The sequence below is a fragment of the Ictidomys tridecemlineatus genome, chromosome 2 (genome assembly GCF_052094955.1).
Source record: "Ictidomys tridecemlineatus isolate mIctTri1 chromosome 2, mIctTri1.hap1, whole genome shotgun sequence".
Taxonomy (NCBI): Eukaryota; Metazoa; Chordata; class Mammalia; order Rodentia; family Sciuridae; genus Ictidomys; species Ictidomys tridecemlineatus.
Genome location: NC_135478.1, coordinates 170,734,766 through 170,751,584, shown reverse-complemented (window position 1 = coordinate 170,751,584; position 16,819 = coordinate 170,734,766). Strand labels below are relative to the sequence as shown.

General features: G+C 34.7%; 1 protein-coding gene across 1 annotated transcript in view; it reads right to left on the bottom strand.

Annotated features, from left to right (window-relative positions):
* Window positions 1–4,745, bottom strand: part of Gnat3 (G protein subunit alpha transducin 3) — a 41,416-nt gene extending 36,671 nt beyond the window's left edge. Inside the window, exon 1 of the mRNA XM_005340668.5 lies at window positions 4,468–4,745. Coding sequence (XP_005340725.1) covers window positions 4,468–4,585 — 118 coding nt within the window. The 5' untranslated portion in view covers window positions 4,586–4,745. The remainder of the gene's footprint in view (window positions 1–4,467) is intronic.
* Window positions 4,746–16,819: the final 12,074 nt, after the last annotated feature.

The following is a 16,819-nucleotide window of genomic DNA, read 5'->3' as shown; positions in this document are numbered from 1 at the left end:
TGCTGTCATGTCACATTCTTTTTAGGTATACACTGATAAAATCAGTGTTAAAAGTGTTTCAATACTTACTTTATAAATCTTTTTGCTCCCATTTTAAGTTAATGTGGAAAGTGTGATTTTATAGACAAATTGTATTGCAGTGTTGGCTGTCATCTGTTGACACTAAAAATGTTTTGAGGAGTCTTTTTTGAAACAATGATTTTGCTCTACTCATTATCCCTCCTTCTAATTTAGCAACATCAAAAATTTCTGTCTCTTTTACGTGACCGCCCTTCAAATAGTCTGGACTCAGAGAAGAAACATGGCATAGGCATCCTTATGGTTTGGGGGTTAAATACAGGCTTACACTCGTTTCTGACTATGACTTGTTATCTTCATTAAATATAATGTCTGTGAGAGTCAGCTTCCTCTTTTTTAAAAGTTTAGGGATTGTGAGGATTAAATTATGGATATAAATGACCTAGAACATAGTGTAACATAGAGTGAGATCTCAATATTTTCTCACATTTGAAGAATGTGCTACCATCTTTATAAAGAGATTTCCCAAGTACAGTGTATTACATTCTTTTAATTCTTTCATTGGAGCATGACTGTTAGACCTCTTACCCTCTGAACTACATTCCATGCAAGAACCAACATTCTTCTGGAATGTCAAGAGTGAAAACTGTGCTGAAGATACAATATTTACAAAGAGTATTGATATCCTAATATAGTAGGATAGGAGTGCAAACTAAGTCTGCCTCACCTGATGCTTGTTTTTTAATAAAATGTTCTTCATAATAGAGACTATGATTTGTTTGCTCCCTTCCCTGGGCCTTTTGTTGTTATCACATTTTTCACCTACATAGAGGCTCTAATTAAAATGTTTCTATTTTTTTCACATCAATTCATTCTATATAGCTTATTCCACAAACTGTGTGTATATGAAATATATATATAGAAATATATATGTATATATAATGATTAGCTTTTTGATACAGGTTTCTAGACTTCAATTTTATCAAAATTATATAGGTTTTACAATGGTAAAATTTTGGAATGAAGAGACTAAAGCAGGAAAATCATGATTTTGAGTTCAGCCTCAGCAATTTAGGGAGGCCTTAAGGAAATTAGTGAGAACCTGTTTTAAAAAAAAAAGAAATTAAAAAAAGCTGGGGACAGAGCTCAGTGATAAAAGACCCCAGGTTTAATCCCAGTAGCAAAAATAATAATAATAAAATTGAAATAAAAGTTTTGGAAAAAATAAACAACATTGGGTTATTATTTATTTTCTTTCAAATGAAAATATGCATTTTTTTTGCTCATATAGAACATTTAGAATTTTGACTTAGTCTATTACTATATCCTTCCCATTAAATCTTACTTGAGTTTGAAATGCATGTCTTATCCACCTTCACCCAAATCCCTGATAGGGGTGTTGAAGAGGAAATGGTCAAGGGCAGGAAGCTCTCATATTTTGTTAACAGGAAACCCATTAATCATTGTAAGTCCTTGTTCAAGATACGTAGTCAACAATGTTAAATATGCGTCATTAAGTATGATGAGCATAGAAGACTTCTGTACATACTGTTTATCTGGTTAAGGGAATTCCCTTCTCTTCCCTGTTTGAAAAGTGTTATTAGAGATGAGTGAAGAATGCTATTATTATTTTTTCACATCTCCTGATATAATTATGGTGATTATCTCCTTTGATATGATAATATGGTAAATAATATTAACTCATGTTTTGATAGTATTTCAACCTGCACCCTTCCTTGGTTCCTTTTTTCCCCTTACATTCTATACATCGTTGACACCAGTTAACTAGTATTTTGACTTGGCTTGTGTATCTCTATCTGTGAGAATGAATACCAGCCCTTTTCTTTGTCAGATTTTTGTCATCAAGTTATCAAATAATGAACTAAGAATAATTTCTTTAAAAAGTTTTATAGTGTTGAGATGATATGTCCATGGACTGTTTTGTACAATTTACTTCTAAAACAAGATTAATACATTTTCAGATAAATTTGTGCATTTTCTTTGACAGAAATAAAGAATAAAACAATGTTTATTTTTTCCAAACTTTTAGTTGTGATAACATTAAAACCTATAGAAGTTTGAAAACACAGTACTTTGAAAGCTGCATTTTATGTTGACTTTACCAATTATGAATGGTTTGCCTATTTGCTTTCTCATTAATAGGCATATATACATATACACACTTCTGTATACATTTTTATATCCTTTTTTTGCTGATCTTTTGAAAGCGATCAAACAATTTAACCAAAAGATGCATAAGAATGTCTCTTCTAAGAATAAGGCCATTTTTTTTCTATAGAATAAAATAGTATTTTCATGCTTACTGTAAGAAAATTTATATTGAACCAAGAAGGTACCTAACAAACACTACATATTCAAATTTAACTGATTGTCACCAAAATTGTTTTGTGCTTTTTGTATTTCTTGCATTCAAGATACAATCATAGCTTATACTTTTCCTTTGTTGTTATGTTATTTAAACTCTTAATTTAGCAAATATTCTCTTGTTATATTATCACTTTTTTCCTGATGTTAGCATTTTCCTAAGGTATGGGACTATTTTCACATATGTTGTGTCTGGTTAGATTCAATGTAAATATTTTAGCATAGGTAACACATAAGTAATGTATTTCAGTGCATCACATAAGCAATTGTGTGGTATTTGTATATTGAGTGCCTGTTTTTGTAATATAGCAATCATAAGCAACATCAATTTATAATATTCCTTATCAGCCAAACTATTTAAATGTTTTATTTATAGTGAAATCTCTTGTGTTCTATCTTTTAAAGTTATCTTTTATTTAATAGTCCACCTTCTGATTTAATGATTTTAAAAAATTGGTGATAATATTCATAGTACCCATTATAACTTATAATGAATAATACTGTGTTGTATAATTAAACATTTGCTATTTTCTAGATATTTTTATCTTATCATAAAATAATAATAGTAATGAGGAGGGTGGTAAAAACTTTTAGAAGTGATAAATTTGTGAATGGTATAGATTGCTGTGGTATTATACTTAAGTCCAAACTCATCAGGTTGTATATATTAAATACATACAACTTTTTGTATATGAATCATACATCCATAACTTGGTTTTTAAGTGTCATATAAGCTTTCTTGGATTTTGATAACATTATTTTTTGAAAATATATTATTTTTCTTATATAATATGATCTTTAGGCCAGAAAATACAGACACTAAAATAAAGAATTTATGATTTGTTTTTCCAGTGCAGGACTATTTTAGATTACTAAATATCTATTGTCTAAGTGTTCATAATTTTGGGGAATAATCATGAATACAACTTTTATTATAAATTAATATTTAAATTTAAAAAGCCACAATTAATTACTAAGTTGTCTGTGTTGACTGGATATTGGGAAAAGGAAAAACATTTAGGAAAAAAAATAGAGACTAAATATATAAAATACATAACTCCTTCTTGAGTTATCCCTCCTAATTTCAAGACCCATATATTGACTTAATAGATATTTCCATTTTTGATGTACTAAAAATAATCATGGATTTATCCTAAATAGTGACTCCACTCCTTTCTTCCCCAGCCTCAAACTTGTCCTGAATTTCACATATTGCTGAGTTAAATAATCACTGTTCCTAGCTCTATCCTATTTCCTCCTCTCACTTACCATTCATATGCAATCAGCCCCCAATTCCTGTTGTTTTGTCTCAGAGATAAGTGTATGTTAAATATTTCACAGTGTATGAAAAATGTGTAGGATACATATTATTTAATTCTTTCATTTAAATAAATGTTTATTGAACTTAAAATTGTCTTGAAATATTGCTCTCCATTTAAAATGAATAAAAAACATAGAACAAACATAATTCTTGAACTAAATGAACACACACACTCACACACACATGTTCTAAAAGGAATCAAATGCAGTATTTTTTTAAGTGGACAGGTAATAACACAGGTAATATTCAGTAATCTAAATAATATTTTGATATAATTTGAAGTACCTTGTCATTACTCTCTAAATTACTTGACTAATTGATTTTAATAGCACAATTTAAATAAATATATTAATTTTGGTTTCAAACCACTCAACACATTTCTCTTCAAACAAAATAATATAGCTATTTATAACTTTTAATTGAAGAATGTTTTCAGTATTAAAAAGCTGACATTGGGAAATAACTAGGATGATATAAAATAATAAATGCATAAGAGTTTTTTTTTAGAATAGCAAATTGACAAATTGAAACATGTAATAAATATTTACCTGTTTAACAAAAAATATGTACTTAAATACTAAACATAATAAATTATGAAATATTTACAGTGAATACAAATGTGTTTCCAAACACATTTTCATAATAAATTCCTCATAGGGTAATACACTTAAAGTTGGAAAAATGTAAACATATCATGGTTGAAGACAAGTCAGTTTTTTAGAGCAATGGGTAAAAAATATTACCTAACAGCAGCAACTTTACAGTTCTTGCTTCCCGCTCAGCATCTTCCTGAAGCTTTTTCTCCAGCTCTTTGGACCTTTTGGCCGACTCCTTGCTCTCTGAACTAATTCCGCTTCCCATTTTGTGCTGTTAGATGCTTGTCAGTTTGTGTGCTCAAACTTTTTCAAGTGGAGAATACAGCTCTGGGTTGGACATATGATTTAGGAGCAGTGCTCACACAAGTTGACAGCAGCCCATTCACTCGCACTCTAGGATCCTGCTTTGCCTAAGCAGATGCTTTCTGATCTGTCACCTGATCAAGGGGTAAAACCATGCACCCTTGATGAAAGCCAAAGAGGAAATTCATTATGCTTTCAAATGCAATGATCACTTCTGGCCCACCTGCAAAAACAGGTCATCAGAGTAGCCTAAAATAATGTAGTTATCAAAGTCTCTACATTCAGTGTGATCTGCTATGTGATGTGCAATTCAGAAGGAATGTTTCTCATCGATAGGCAATCTTTATTACTGACATTAAAAATTATTACTGTCAATGTTTGCATCTTATCTTCCGATATTTGGTTTTTCAAAATTTGTCATAATTGCTCCTGTGTCACAATGAGAGTAATTATCTTATCCTAATTTATCTTATCCTAATAAGATTGGATTGGCATAGTTATTGGAACTCTCTAAATATGTAAGTAAATTCGAAAAATAAGTACATGTAGTTCCTAAGTTTATGCATATTCTATTGCTAAAAGCATAGAATTCAAGAAACAATTTTCTTAATGTTATTGATTTTAATTGTATAGACTCCATCTCTATGAATTGTGCTTTTACTGCCTTGGGAAAGTCAATCCATCAACACTAATTGAGGGCCTACTTAGTGTAGACACTGACTTGTGTTCAATTTAGGCCGTATATTAACTCTTTAGGGCCATTAAGCAACAGCTGCTGTGCTGGAAGAGCTTTTTATTGACTTGGTACCAAGGGAATAAAAAACAATGTTCTTTGAAACAGTAGTACTTTCGTTCTTCCTGAAAAGTAAAAACAGTTAATACACATAAATTTGTTCCTATCTTTTAACCACCCAACAGATATCAGGTACTTCTTGAAAACCTGCAGACTCCAGGACCGAGAAAATTTTGCACAGTTTTTGATTTATATCAAGCATAAAACATTTAGTAGTAGTCAATCAATATTTTCCTTAAAAATATATTTGTTTGTCTAAGGCAGCAGGTATGTATTTCAAGAAATATTTTCAGATTGCTGAATACATTTAACCAGAAATGCTAGAGTGTGGTTAGTTCATCAGCCTTTTAGTGCTGTGTACAGTTTGAACAGGTGTGTTTTTGAATATGCATACCACAAACAAATAGGCTACCAGATTAAATATATATTCCTACTTTGTTTACTTTTTAAAGTAAAATATTAAAAATATTGGGCCAATAATACATAAACATAGTCAAAACATTCTGGATTTTATGCCTTCAAAGTCATATTATTGATACTATAAACACTTGGAAAGGTACATATGCAAAGATTTTTGCAAATCATGGTATTGCTTTTACAATGCAAAGGACCTATCCTGAAGGATGAGACTTGTGCTACCTACTTTAATTTATGCTCATTCTTGGAGACAGACCCATTCTAAAGGCAAAATAGTACATGAGATCAATTTTTTGCCCATTACTTTTATTTAGAAATTGAATACACAAATATTCAGGATTCTGGAATGTTCTATAGCAGCCAGTGAACTGACAGGATACATTATACAAATTGCAGTCAAGTGTAAATATATACCACATGTACCTTGGTTTTGAGTAGGTAGGTGTATGTTTATTAAGGCTTCCTAGTTGGATTACTAACCAAAACTGACCAACTCTTCTTGGAGAAAAAACATAAAATTTCTTCATTGAATAAAAATGAGCTTCCATTTTTCCCATATGTTGTCAACTTTGTGGGATTATTATTATTTTTCTATCAGTGGCTCTCTCAGTCCTGAGATAGAATTTTGGATCTATCGTATTATGAGGAGGGAGGCTGGGGCAAGCCAAAGAAGAAGTAGGGTCCTTTTAGCCCTCTCCCCAAGCATCAGCAATGAGTAGGAATTATTAATACAGCTTTTAGTTTGTATTGCTTTCATGTAGGGATATAGATTTCTGTATCTAAATAAATGGTGAAAATAAAAATAAATATTTACTAGAATTAAATAGTATCCTATCAGCTTGAATATTTTCTACAGTATTTGTCACAGGACTTGCCATAAGAAATGTTGGAAAATTATTTCATGCTGACAAATTAATAGAAAACGGAAGCCTTTTCCTTTCCTGTGCTCAGTGACAGTGTGGGTAGGCTTTCTCTCCAGGATCAGTGTCATGGTTGGTTAATCTCGGCACACTAGAAGTTTCAGAGAGACTAAAAAATATCAATAAAAAAACCCCGATTTTATTCCTAAAGAGCCTCAATACATCCAATTTCAAATTTTAGTCCAAATATACATACTTTCCCCTTCAGCCTTAAAAATAATAGCACCGTGTTTCATTTCAGTTATTAAAAATTAGTAAACACTCCTACCCACTGAGGGAAAATTGATAAAGAATGCTAACAGAAAAAAATAAACCTAATTGGATGCAATATATAGAAATTATCTTTGTTCTTGAAAATAGAAGATTAAAACTTTCAAAACAAAATCATGTTAGAGTTGTTATTAATTGACTACTAAGAGAAACAAATAACGCACACACATGTGCATGCACAAACCCATATGTACACACAAAAAGCAAGAATGTAATCATCATTGACAATAACTTATTTATTTATTTATTTTACATCAAAGCATTTGCCCAAATGGGGATATCATCCTTTGGCATTAGCTTGTGAGGGAAAAAAAAAAAATTACTCCAGGTTGAATACAAAGAATAAACCCTGAAGCTCTAAAAGCCAGTGAAATACCTCAAATCTCAGTAGTATGAATAATTTTTCTCTTGATATTTTTGGTTAGGTTATCTGTGGAATCTTCTGAAGTGGATATTGGTGTTGAGAAAATTTGAGTGATCACTCTTTTGAATTATATTTTGAGTACAGCATTTACCTGAGGTGACCTGCTTTTAATAACCTAATTTTAACCCATGTTTCAGACACAAAGACATCTGTCTTTTTGTCAAGATTAATAACCTGGGTTTCTACAGTCAACAAGCTGGATATCCCTTGGGTTGTTACATGTGACTGTCCAGTGTGTGGCTTCAGTGGCTCAATTCCTGCTTGAAGTTACCAAGCAGGCTGTCATCTGTGCTATTCTTTCTTTTGTTCACATATTTTAAAAGAGGTGTTGATTTCAGGCATTGGGTCCCTTAGTGATTTGAGTCCTGGCTGCCTTAGCAATGACCTTTACACTTGTATATTCCCATGATATTTGAGGCAAACCATCCTCCTTTGCTGATGGTACTCAAATGCGCACTTCTGGGAGCCTGAGCACAGCATTTCCTCTAGAGAATCCATGCCTCTTGGGGCTTCCTAAGAGCAATCTTTACATCTTGAGGGAATCGGGCAAAACTTGCTGTTTCAAGTTAGTACATCCCAATGGTATAAGTTTATGTTGCCTACATTCAGCTGCATGTCTTAATGAACAATACAAAGATGATTTTTTTTAACTCATTGCAATTGATTCCTACCTTTGCTTATTCTACATATACTCCTTTACAGAGTAGCATATGATTAGGCATAAACATTACTGAATGAGTATCAAAATTGTTTCCTAAATTCTAAGGCTTTTTTAATGTGTCTCAATCACATATGCATCTATTTCCTTAGTAACTTCAGTTTGGTTTATTGCAACATTCTCATCATTAAGTTTCCTAATTCTAGGCTCTGATTTATCCCCATCTAGCCTATTCAATTGTGCCAGGCTAAATCCCTTCAGCCCCAAGATTCATTATTATTCTTTCCTTCCTGGAAAAAAAAATGGCTTCCTATTTATCACCTCTTTCTACCTTATTCCTGCTGCCATACACTCAGCAATTTAGATAGCACAATCCAACTCTCCAAATATATTTCTCAGTAATTCACATAGCACATTCTCTATTGTAGCTCGGCTTTTCTCTCTTTCATAATGAGGCATCCCATCTTCATTTTCATTCATGATATTTTCCCTTACTAAGAATATCTTTCTCCCCCTCAGATGTCTTTCCCCCTGCCCCATGCTACCCATTCTTCAGGAAAGAAATTTGTAAACATGCTCTCCACTGGGCTTCACATCCACTACCACCTGTTGGGTGCTGGTTCTCAAATTTCTGAGAGGCATCTGCTGCCAGTGGGTTTGTTCTTTCCCAATAATTCCACAGGACACTTTCTAGTGGCCATGCCTGCTAGTTCTCTTCCATTTACAAGCTCTAAACTGATGATGCATAGAAGAAAGTCTTATTTATTGAAATAATTAGTGAACTATGTGTGGTCAATATAGCATCTGACAGCTTTTTTTTTTTTTTTTTGCTTCATCTAGAAATGTAGGATTATTTTCCTTATATTCTCTGGTAATTAACTTTGATATGAAAAAAATGCAAGAAAAATTAAATGCAAGAATTTAATTGGAAAGTGTCCTTTGGATCAACTTGTGCCAATGAATAGGGGAATACTGGTAGAGAAAGAAGCAGGATTGCACTGTGGTTGCTACAGAGAACTCATTCTGTGGGGAGATCTGAAGCTGAGAGGGTTTGTCAGGTTTATACTAAAATGAGTCAAGAATTCTGGGCCATTGTATGCCTTTTAAGAACCAATTGTTGGGGGTTGGATATGTAGCTTAGTTGGCAGAGTGTCTGCCTCGCATGCACAAGGCCCTGGGTTCAATCCCCAGCACCATCCCCAAAAATAAAACCAAACCAAAAAATCCCCAAATATTGCATGTGTATTAGTGGGAGAGGCATTATTTTGAGTAAGATGGATATTAGGACTGAGGGTAATTTCTGAAAAAGGATCAAGCTATGACCTTTCAGGGGAACGGTTTCATCATCTCAAAGAAGGAATCTAGGCAATGAACCTGAGCTTTCATTAAAGTACACCTCTCATACCACTCAAATAGAAAATATTCTTGGTATACTCACTATGTCTGGATATGTCCCATGATTTGGATGGTTTATTTTTTGCTTAGTAAATTATAAGAAGAAGTTTAGTGAAACAAACTATAGTCTGCATTTCTGGTGATTAACTCAAAACTGCAACTGTTATTCATCATCTCCCTGTTCTGCTACCCATTCCAGTTTCCCCTACCCTAGGTTAGAATCTGGGTGAATCCAGGTTTTTCCAAGGCTGAAGGTGTTTCTGGGATTTAAATAATTTACTTTTAAAACGGAGACAGTGTTGGGCAAGCAAACAAGTTTTCTTAGCATTATGGAGTTTCTTGGGATGTGGGATTTTTAGTGATAAAATTGGGAAAGCCATGGAAAACAGATGAGTTGCTCATATTCCTAACATTTATACTTGTGTTATCTTTGCTTGTCTATTCGATGATGATGACTCATATTACAGAGAGTTCTTAGCACCCGGTCTTCATCCCTTTCTTAGTCCGTAATTGGTTGTCCTTGCTATTTATTCATAAAGTTGAGCAGGTGAGTCAATGAACATCCCATCAGATCACTTGCCTGCAAGTATGTCATCGCCCTGTTTTATTGAATGACAGTAGTCATACCTGCTCCCAATGATCAGAATCAATTGTTTCTTCCTTGGTGATTACTTTCCTTGCCTGCTGGTCTCTTGGCAAGGAGAAATGTGATGTGATGAAAAGATAAATCCATACTTAGGATGTGTGTCGACTATGATCAATGTGAACGGGTCTCTTCCAGGGTGGAGATAGTCCACATAATCAATTTCCTAACAGCTGATTGGTCGCCTGAAGCGATGCACTGTGTAGGGAGTTAGTTAATTTTTGGTAAGAACATCTGGAAGAGGCAGTAATTAAATAAGTCTTAGTTTTGCTCTTCTTTTCCTAGGGCTTTGAGATGAAGGATGAGCTCATTTATTTGTTGTTTTTTTCTTTTTTTGAGGAATGAACTCCAAGCAATGAATTTCCCTCTTAGATCTGCTTTCATTGTGTCCCATAGACACCGATATGTTGTGTCTGTGTTTTCATTTTCTCTAAGAATTTTTTGATTTCCTCCTTTATGTCTTCTGTAATCTATTGATCATTCAGTAAGATGTTATTCATTCTCAGAGTAATGTAGGATTTTTCCTTCCTTCTTTTATCGTTGATTTCCAGTTTCATTCCATTATGATCAGATAAGATGCATGGTATTAACTCCACACCTTTATATTTACTAAGAGTTGCCCTATGGCATAATATATGGTCTATCTTTGAGAAGAATCCATGTGCTGCTGAGAAAAAAGTATATCCGCTTGATAATGGTTGATATATTCTATATATGTCGGTTAAGTCTAGGTTATTAATTGTATTATTGAGTTCTATAGTTTCTTTATTCAACTTTTGTTTGGAAAAGTGAAACAGGAAGTATAGCAATACCAGATTTTAAACTATATTACAGAGCAATAGTAACAAAAAAAGCATGGTACTGTTACCAAAATAGGTGGGTGGACCAATGGTACAGAATAGAGGACACAGAGACCAATCCACAAAATTACAACTACCTTATATTAGACAAAGGTGCTAAAAGCATGCAATGGAGAAAGGACAGCATCCTAAACAAATGATTCTGGGAAAACTGGAAATCCATATGCAACAAAATGAAACTGAATCCCTTTCTCTTGCCATGTACAAAAGTTAACTCAACATGGATCAAGGAGCTGGGCATCAAACCAGAAACTCTGCGTCTGATAGAAGAAAAAGTTGGCTCTAATCTCCATCTCATGGGGTCAGGCTCCAAATTCCTTAATAGGCCCCCTTAGCACAAGAGTTAAAATCAAGAATCAACAAATGAGACATATTCAAACTAAAAAGTTTTTTATCAGCAAGAGAAACAATAAGAGAGGTAAATAGGGAGCCTACATCCTGGGAACAAATTTTTACTCCTCACACTTCAGATAGAGCCCTAATATCCAGAGTATACAAAGAACTCAAAAAATTTAAAAATAAGATAACAAATAACCCAATCAACAAACGGGCCAAGGATCTGAACAGACACTTCTCAGAGAAGGACATGCAATCAATCAACAAGTACACGAAAAAATGCTCACCATCTCTAGCAATCAGAGAAATGCAAATTGAAACCACCCTAAGATACCATCTCACTCCAGTGAGAATGGCAGCCATTATGAAGTCAAACAACAAGTGCTGGCGAGGATGTTGGGAAAAGGGTACACTTGTACATTGCTGGTGGGACTGCAAATTGGTGCGGGCAATATGGAAAGCAGTATGGAGATTCCTAGGAAAGCTGGGAATGGAACCACCATTTGACCCAGCTATCACCCTTCTCGGTCTATTCCCTGAGGACCTTAAAAGAGCATACTACAGGGATACTGCCACATCAATGATCATAGCAGCACAATTAACAATAGCTAGACTTTGGAATCAACCTAGATGCCCTTCAAAAGATGAATGGATTAAAAAACTGTGGCATTTATACACAATGGAGTATTATGCAGCACTAAAAAAACGACAAAATCATGGCATTTGCAGGGAAATGGATGGCATTAGAGCAGATTATGCTAAGTGAAGTTAGCCAATCCCTAAAAATCAAATACTGAATGTATTCCTTGATATAAGAAGGGCGACTCAAAACAGAGCAGGGAGGAAGAGCATGAGAAGAAGATCACCATTAAGCAGGGAGAAGTGGGAGGGAATGGGAGAGAGAAGGGGAATTGCATAGAAGATGGAAAGAGACCCTCATTGTTATACAAAATTACACAGAAGAGTATGTGAGGGGAAAGGGGAAAAAAAACAAAAAGAGAGAAATGAATTATAGTAGATGGAGTAGAGAGAGATGATGGGTGGGGAGGGGAGGGGAGTGGGGATAGGAAGGTAATAAGAGAAGCAGCAGAATACAACAGACACTAGTATGGCAGTATGTATAAACGTGTATAACCAATGTGATCCTGCAATCTGTATACGTGGTAAAAATAAGAATTCATACCCCACTTGAATCAAATGTATGAAATATGTTATGTCAAGATCATTGTAATGTTTTTGAGACACCAATAAAATAAATAAATAAATAAATAAATAAATAAATAAATAAATAAATAAATAAGTTGTAGTGAATGGGAGATCAGGTTTATGAGATTAGGTTTATGGATAGTCTCTATCCCTGCCACTAAGGCTACTCCATTGCTATGTCCACTGCTTTAACATTGGGCAGCTTGTGACAAAGGCTGAATTGATGTCAATCAGGTTTGTGGTTCTACCTATTGATTACTTAGAGCCTCTTTCAATGGTGGATGCTCATGACGAGGTGTTAACATGTGACACAAATCTTCAACAAGTTCATTCAATCCCATCTCCAGACCTCTTGTCCCTGACTTTTCAATTATTTCATCTCCAGGACTCAGAGCCCCCAGATACTTCATTTATGACTACCATATATACAAGACCCTATTCTTATCCAGGTCATTTCTTTTCACACAGAAGGATAATTAGTTGCAGTCACCACAGCCTTTGAAGGAATCCTCCTCACAGATGACTTCCAGTTCCACCCTTTGGTAGGGAAATGAGACAGCAACAATTTATTATTGGTTTACTCTTTTGTATCAATATGACGTACCTGTGGACATAGCTTGGCCTGTTTCTTCCTATTTTACTTGGCTATAAGTGTCAGCTAAGGAAGGAGCTTTGGAGACTCGGCTATTGATTATGCAGCTTACTCATGCCCTTTGGTCATACATGAGACAAATCCCAGATGCAATATTCCCAAGAAACAATGGCTTCCTGACTTGGTGAGTTTTGTGGAACCTATCTCATTATAAGTAGCTTTGGCCACATGGTCACTTGACATCCTATGGTCATATGTTTCATTTCTAGCAGGGCTCAGTAGCATAAAATACCTGTTTTCAAACAGTATGTATTTCTGCTATAGGTGACATGACTTTGCTCTGTACAGGTCTATGTTAAAATTCTCCTATTTGGGCTTTCTGCTAACTCTACAAGACATATCTTCTCACACTAACATAAAGGTTTTCAACTGCCAGTGATATTGCACCCTGGTGTGCATTTGTCTATCTCTAGAGACATTTTGGTTGTCAAAAAAGGGAAGGGAGATTGCTATAGGCATATAGTGGCATCTGTTCAGTATTCTACAGTACATAGGAGAGCTGCCTCTCCATCCAGCAAGGAATTATCCAGCCTATCTGAAAATAGTACTGAGGTTGAAATACCCTGCTTAAGCATTGTGAATCTATTGAACACATTCATCCACATAGCAGAGCTTCTTCTATGACTCCCTAAACCTGTTGCATATCATTTTCCTGTTCTGGAAGCTCTTTGTATCACTTTAGAAATAAGTTTGAGCTTGTAATTCATTGGTCTATAACTGCTTATATTGTCTCTATGGTTTATAGACACCTACAAGGTGTGGGTTTCCACTTTTAGTGACTAGTTGCAAGACACAATAATTCAGCCTTTATTTTAGACAGAGATCCTGGCATATTCCAGACTAGTAGATTCTTAGAAATTTCACTGATCTGGCAGGGATCTTTAGAGTTTTTCATCCAGCTTCTTGAGCTCAAGTTTTCCAAATATACTTGTTACTTTTTGCTTACCTTGTCCAATTAGTTTGTTATCATCAATGCAGTAAACTATGAAATGTTCTGAGAAATGGTAAGGCAGCAGAGAGCTTTTTGGCATAACCATGATGGGGTTTGAAAAAATTAACATATACCCTAGAACAAATAAGCAATGTTTGTAGTCATTTGTCCAACATGCATGCAAACTATTTCAGTTTAATACTAGATAGGAATAAAGAAAATATTTCCATTGAATCTGCCACTTACTATGTACTTGAATTTAATCTATATTAAATTGTTTTAAAAAATGATAACACAATGAACAAAACATCCACAACTAGACTTGCTCCTTCACTCAGTTTGTAGCCATCCACTGTAGTCCGCCAGGTAACTTTTGTTTTATATGGCTAACCTAAGTTAAATAGGATATGACGGATACCACCATTTCTAAACCTTTATATATTTAAGTTGACACTAATGACTATAATTTTCTCTAAAGTGCAATATTGGTTTTATTTAATTTAGTGGCTGATATACTAATGTTCTTGGGTTGCTGTGACAAAATATCAGATTGAATGACTTAAACAACAACAAAAAAAAGTATTTTCTCACAATTCTGGAGGCTCAATTAGATAAAGGTATGGCAGAATTGGTTTCTGGTGGGAATCTATTCCTGGTTTTCAGATGACTGCTTTGAAGAATGGCCACTCCTGTCCTCCTAAGGATAATCATTGATTCTTCTGATTGTTTAAGTTGAGCATACTTATCAGCTGTTCCTTTCTTTTGGCCCTAAGAATGCTGTGTTCTATTAACCATTCCCATAGGATGCTGCATGTCAGGCTCTCCCTTCTATCACTTTGACCTTGACTCCCATGATGCTATACCTACTATCATCTTCACTTTTTTGGCTCCTGCAATTGCACTTTGGCTAAGGTTCCACAGCTCTTTTGGTTTATATTCTCTTTCTACAACTAGAAATTCTAGACCTTCCACTTGAGGCATGTTGAAAGCACATTATAGTTATTGACATGGTCCCCAGGAAAGGTAAATATAGATACTCAATAAAATACATTCAGTCTTGCAACACAGAGGACTCTGAATTGACTTCATACAAGGAGGAATGCTAGCTTGTAACAGGGAAGAGTGAACTGCGTCTGCTAGCCCAGAGAGTACAGGGGAATTTAAAAATTCAAAGAAATATTTTTTTTTTTTTTTAGTGTTTCATCCCAGGAATCCCTATTTTAAGCTTTAGCATCCCTATTTTCCCTGTATTGACCTCATTTTAGTTGATAGGCCAAGGTTGGGAATTCAGTCTTCTCTGGAGCTTGGTTACCCTTATTATTAAGCCCACCTCAGCATCATGTTTTCAACCTCATCTCCATTTCAGGAGAAAGAGTGTATTTTTATGTAGCCAGGAAGGCCCTCTAGGTTTTAGATGTTAGATTAAATTGATGATTAATCACTACTATTGGCCTGCCATTTTTATCTAGTGAATTGATAGTGAGTTTCCAGCAATAGCCAACAATACTATAGCCATTATAATTTTTACTTTCCCTATACCTCTCAAACACTGAGATTTGTCCCACCTACACAGTGTCTCTGGAAGTCATTATCAGTGAAAGCTTTAAAAAATTGTACTGCTCTTCAAGCAAGAAACAATTAATAATATATCTACCATGAAAAATGGGATTGCAATTGCCCATCTGACTGGAAGATGAATGTGGATAGTCTAGTCCCAATATCCCATTTTAGAGTCTGCTTTCTAGTACCAATCCTGGTACTAAATATTTTAGATTAAGTTCCTAGAAACAAAATAAGAGACAGAGGTTTGCATGAGCACAGGAAATGGCAGATATCCTTTGGCACATATACTCATGTGGACGATAGCCTGCATGGCTGGGCAGCAGGAAAGATTAAACTACAATGCAATTTCAAGAGACACCTCAGTCGATCCTACAGGGAATTTATAGCTAGAATGACTCCTTAGATATAGAGAGAGGAGGACGAACACCTGAGCTTCCAAATTATCCTAGCCTTTGAATGTGAGCGGCCCTCTAGTAACAGCTATAACTTTGTCAGAGAAGGTCCTTTTGGTCAAAGATAATTCCTGCAGATGGACTCAGATACCAATACTTCTGGTATTTAGAAGAGCACCTCAGTGATGAAAAAGTTGTAGGCAGTGCACTAGAATGTTCACTCTAGTGGCTTTTGAGTAAAGGTATTCAAGAGATAAGGAAATGAAAGACATGGGCGTGTCAAAGGAAGAAAAGGGAGGTAAGTGCAGGAGCTCAGGCAGAGTGTGTTTGAAGAGTGTAAGAGATCCAGGTTGGTTGGAATAAAATGTGTGTGGAAAAATAGAAGAATAAAGCAGAAAACTAGTGGTTGTGAGGGAGGGTGGATTGTCAGACTATCCAGAGCTGCTTAGAACAGGTTAGGAATTTGGCTTTTACTCTGTGAGAGACTAAAAAAAAAAAGTTGAAAGGTTTTCAGCAAGGTTAAGATCAACATGTAGAGAAGAGCATTCTAGGCATCCTGCTGAAAATACACTGGACTTGTAGGGCAGAATCAGAAAAATTAATTCGAAAAAAATTTGCAGTAATCTGGGTGAAGCAACATTATTTAGGCAAAATATTGCAATGGCAATAAGTGATCTGATTTTGGATATATATTTTATGGGCATAACCAGCAGGATATGCTGAAGCATCTGATGTG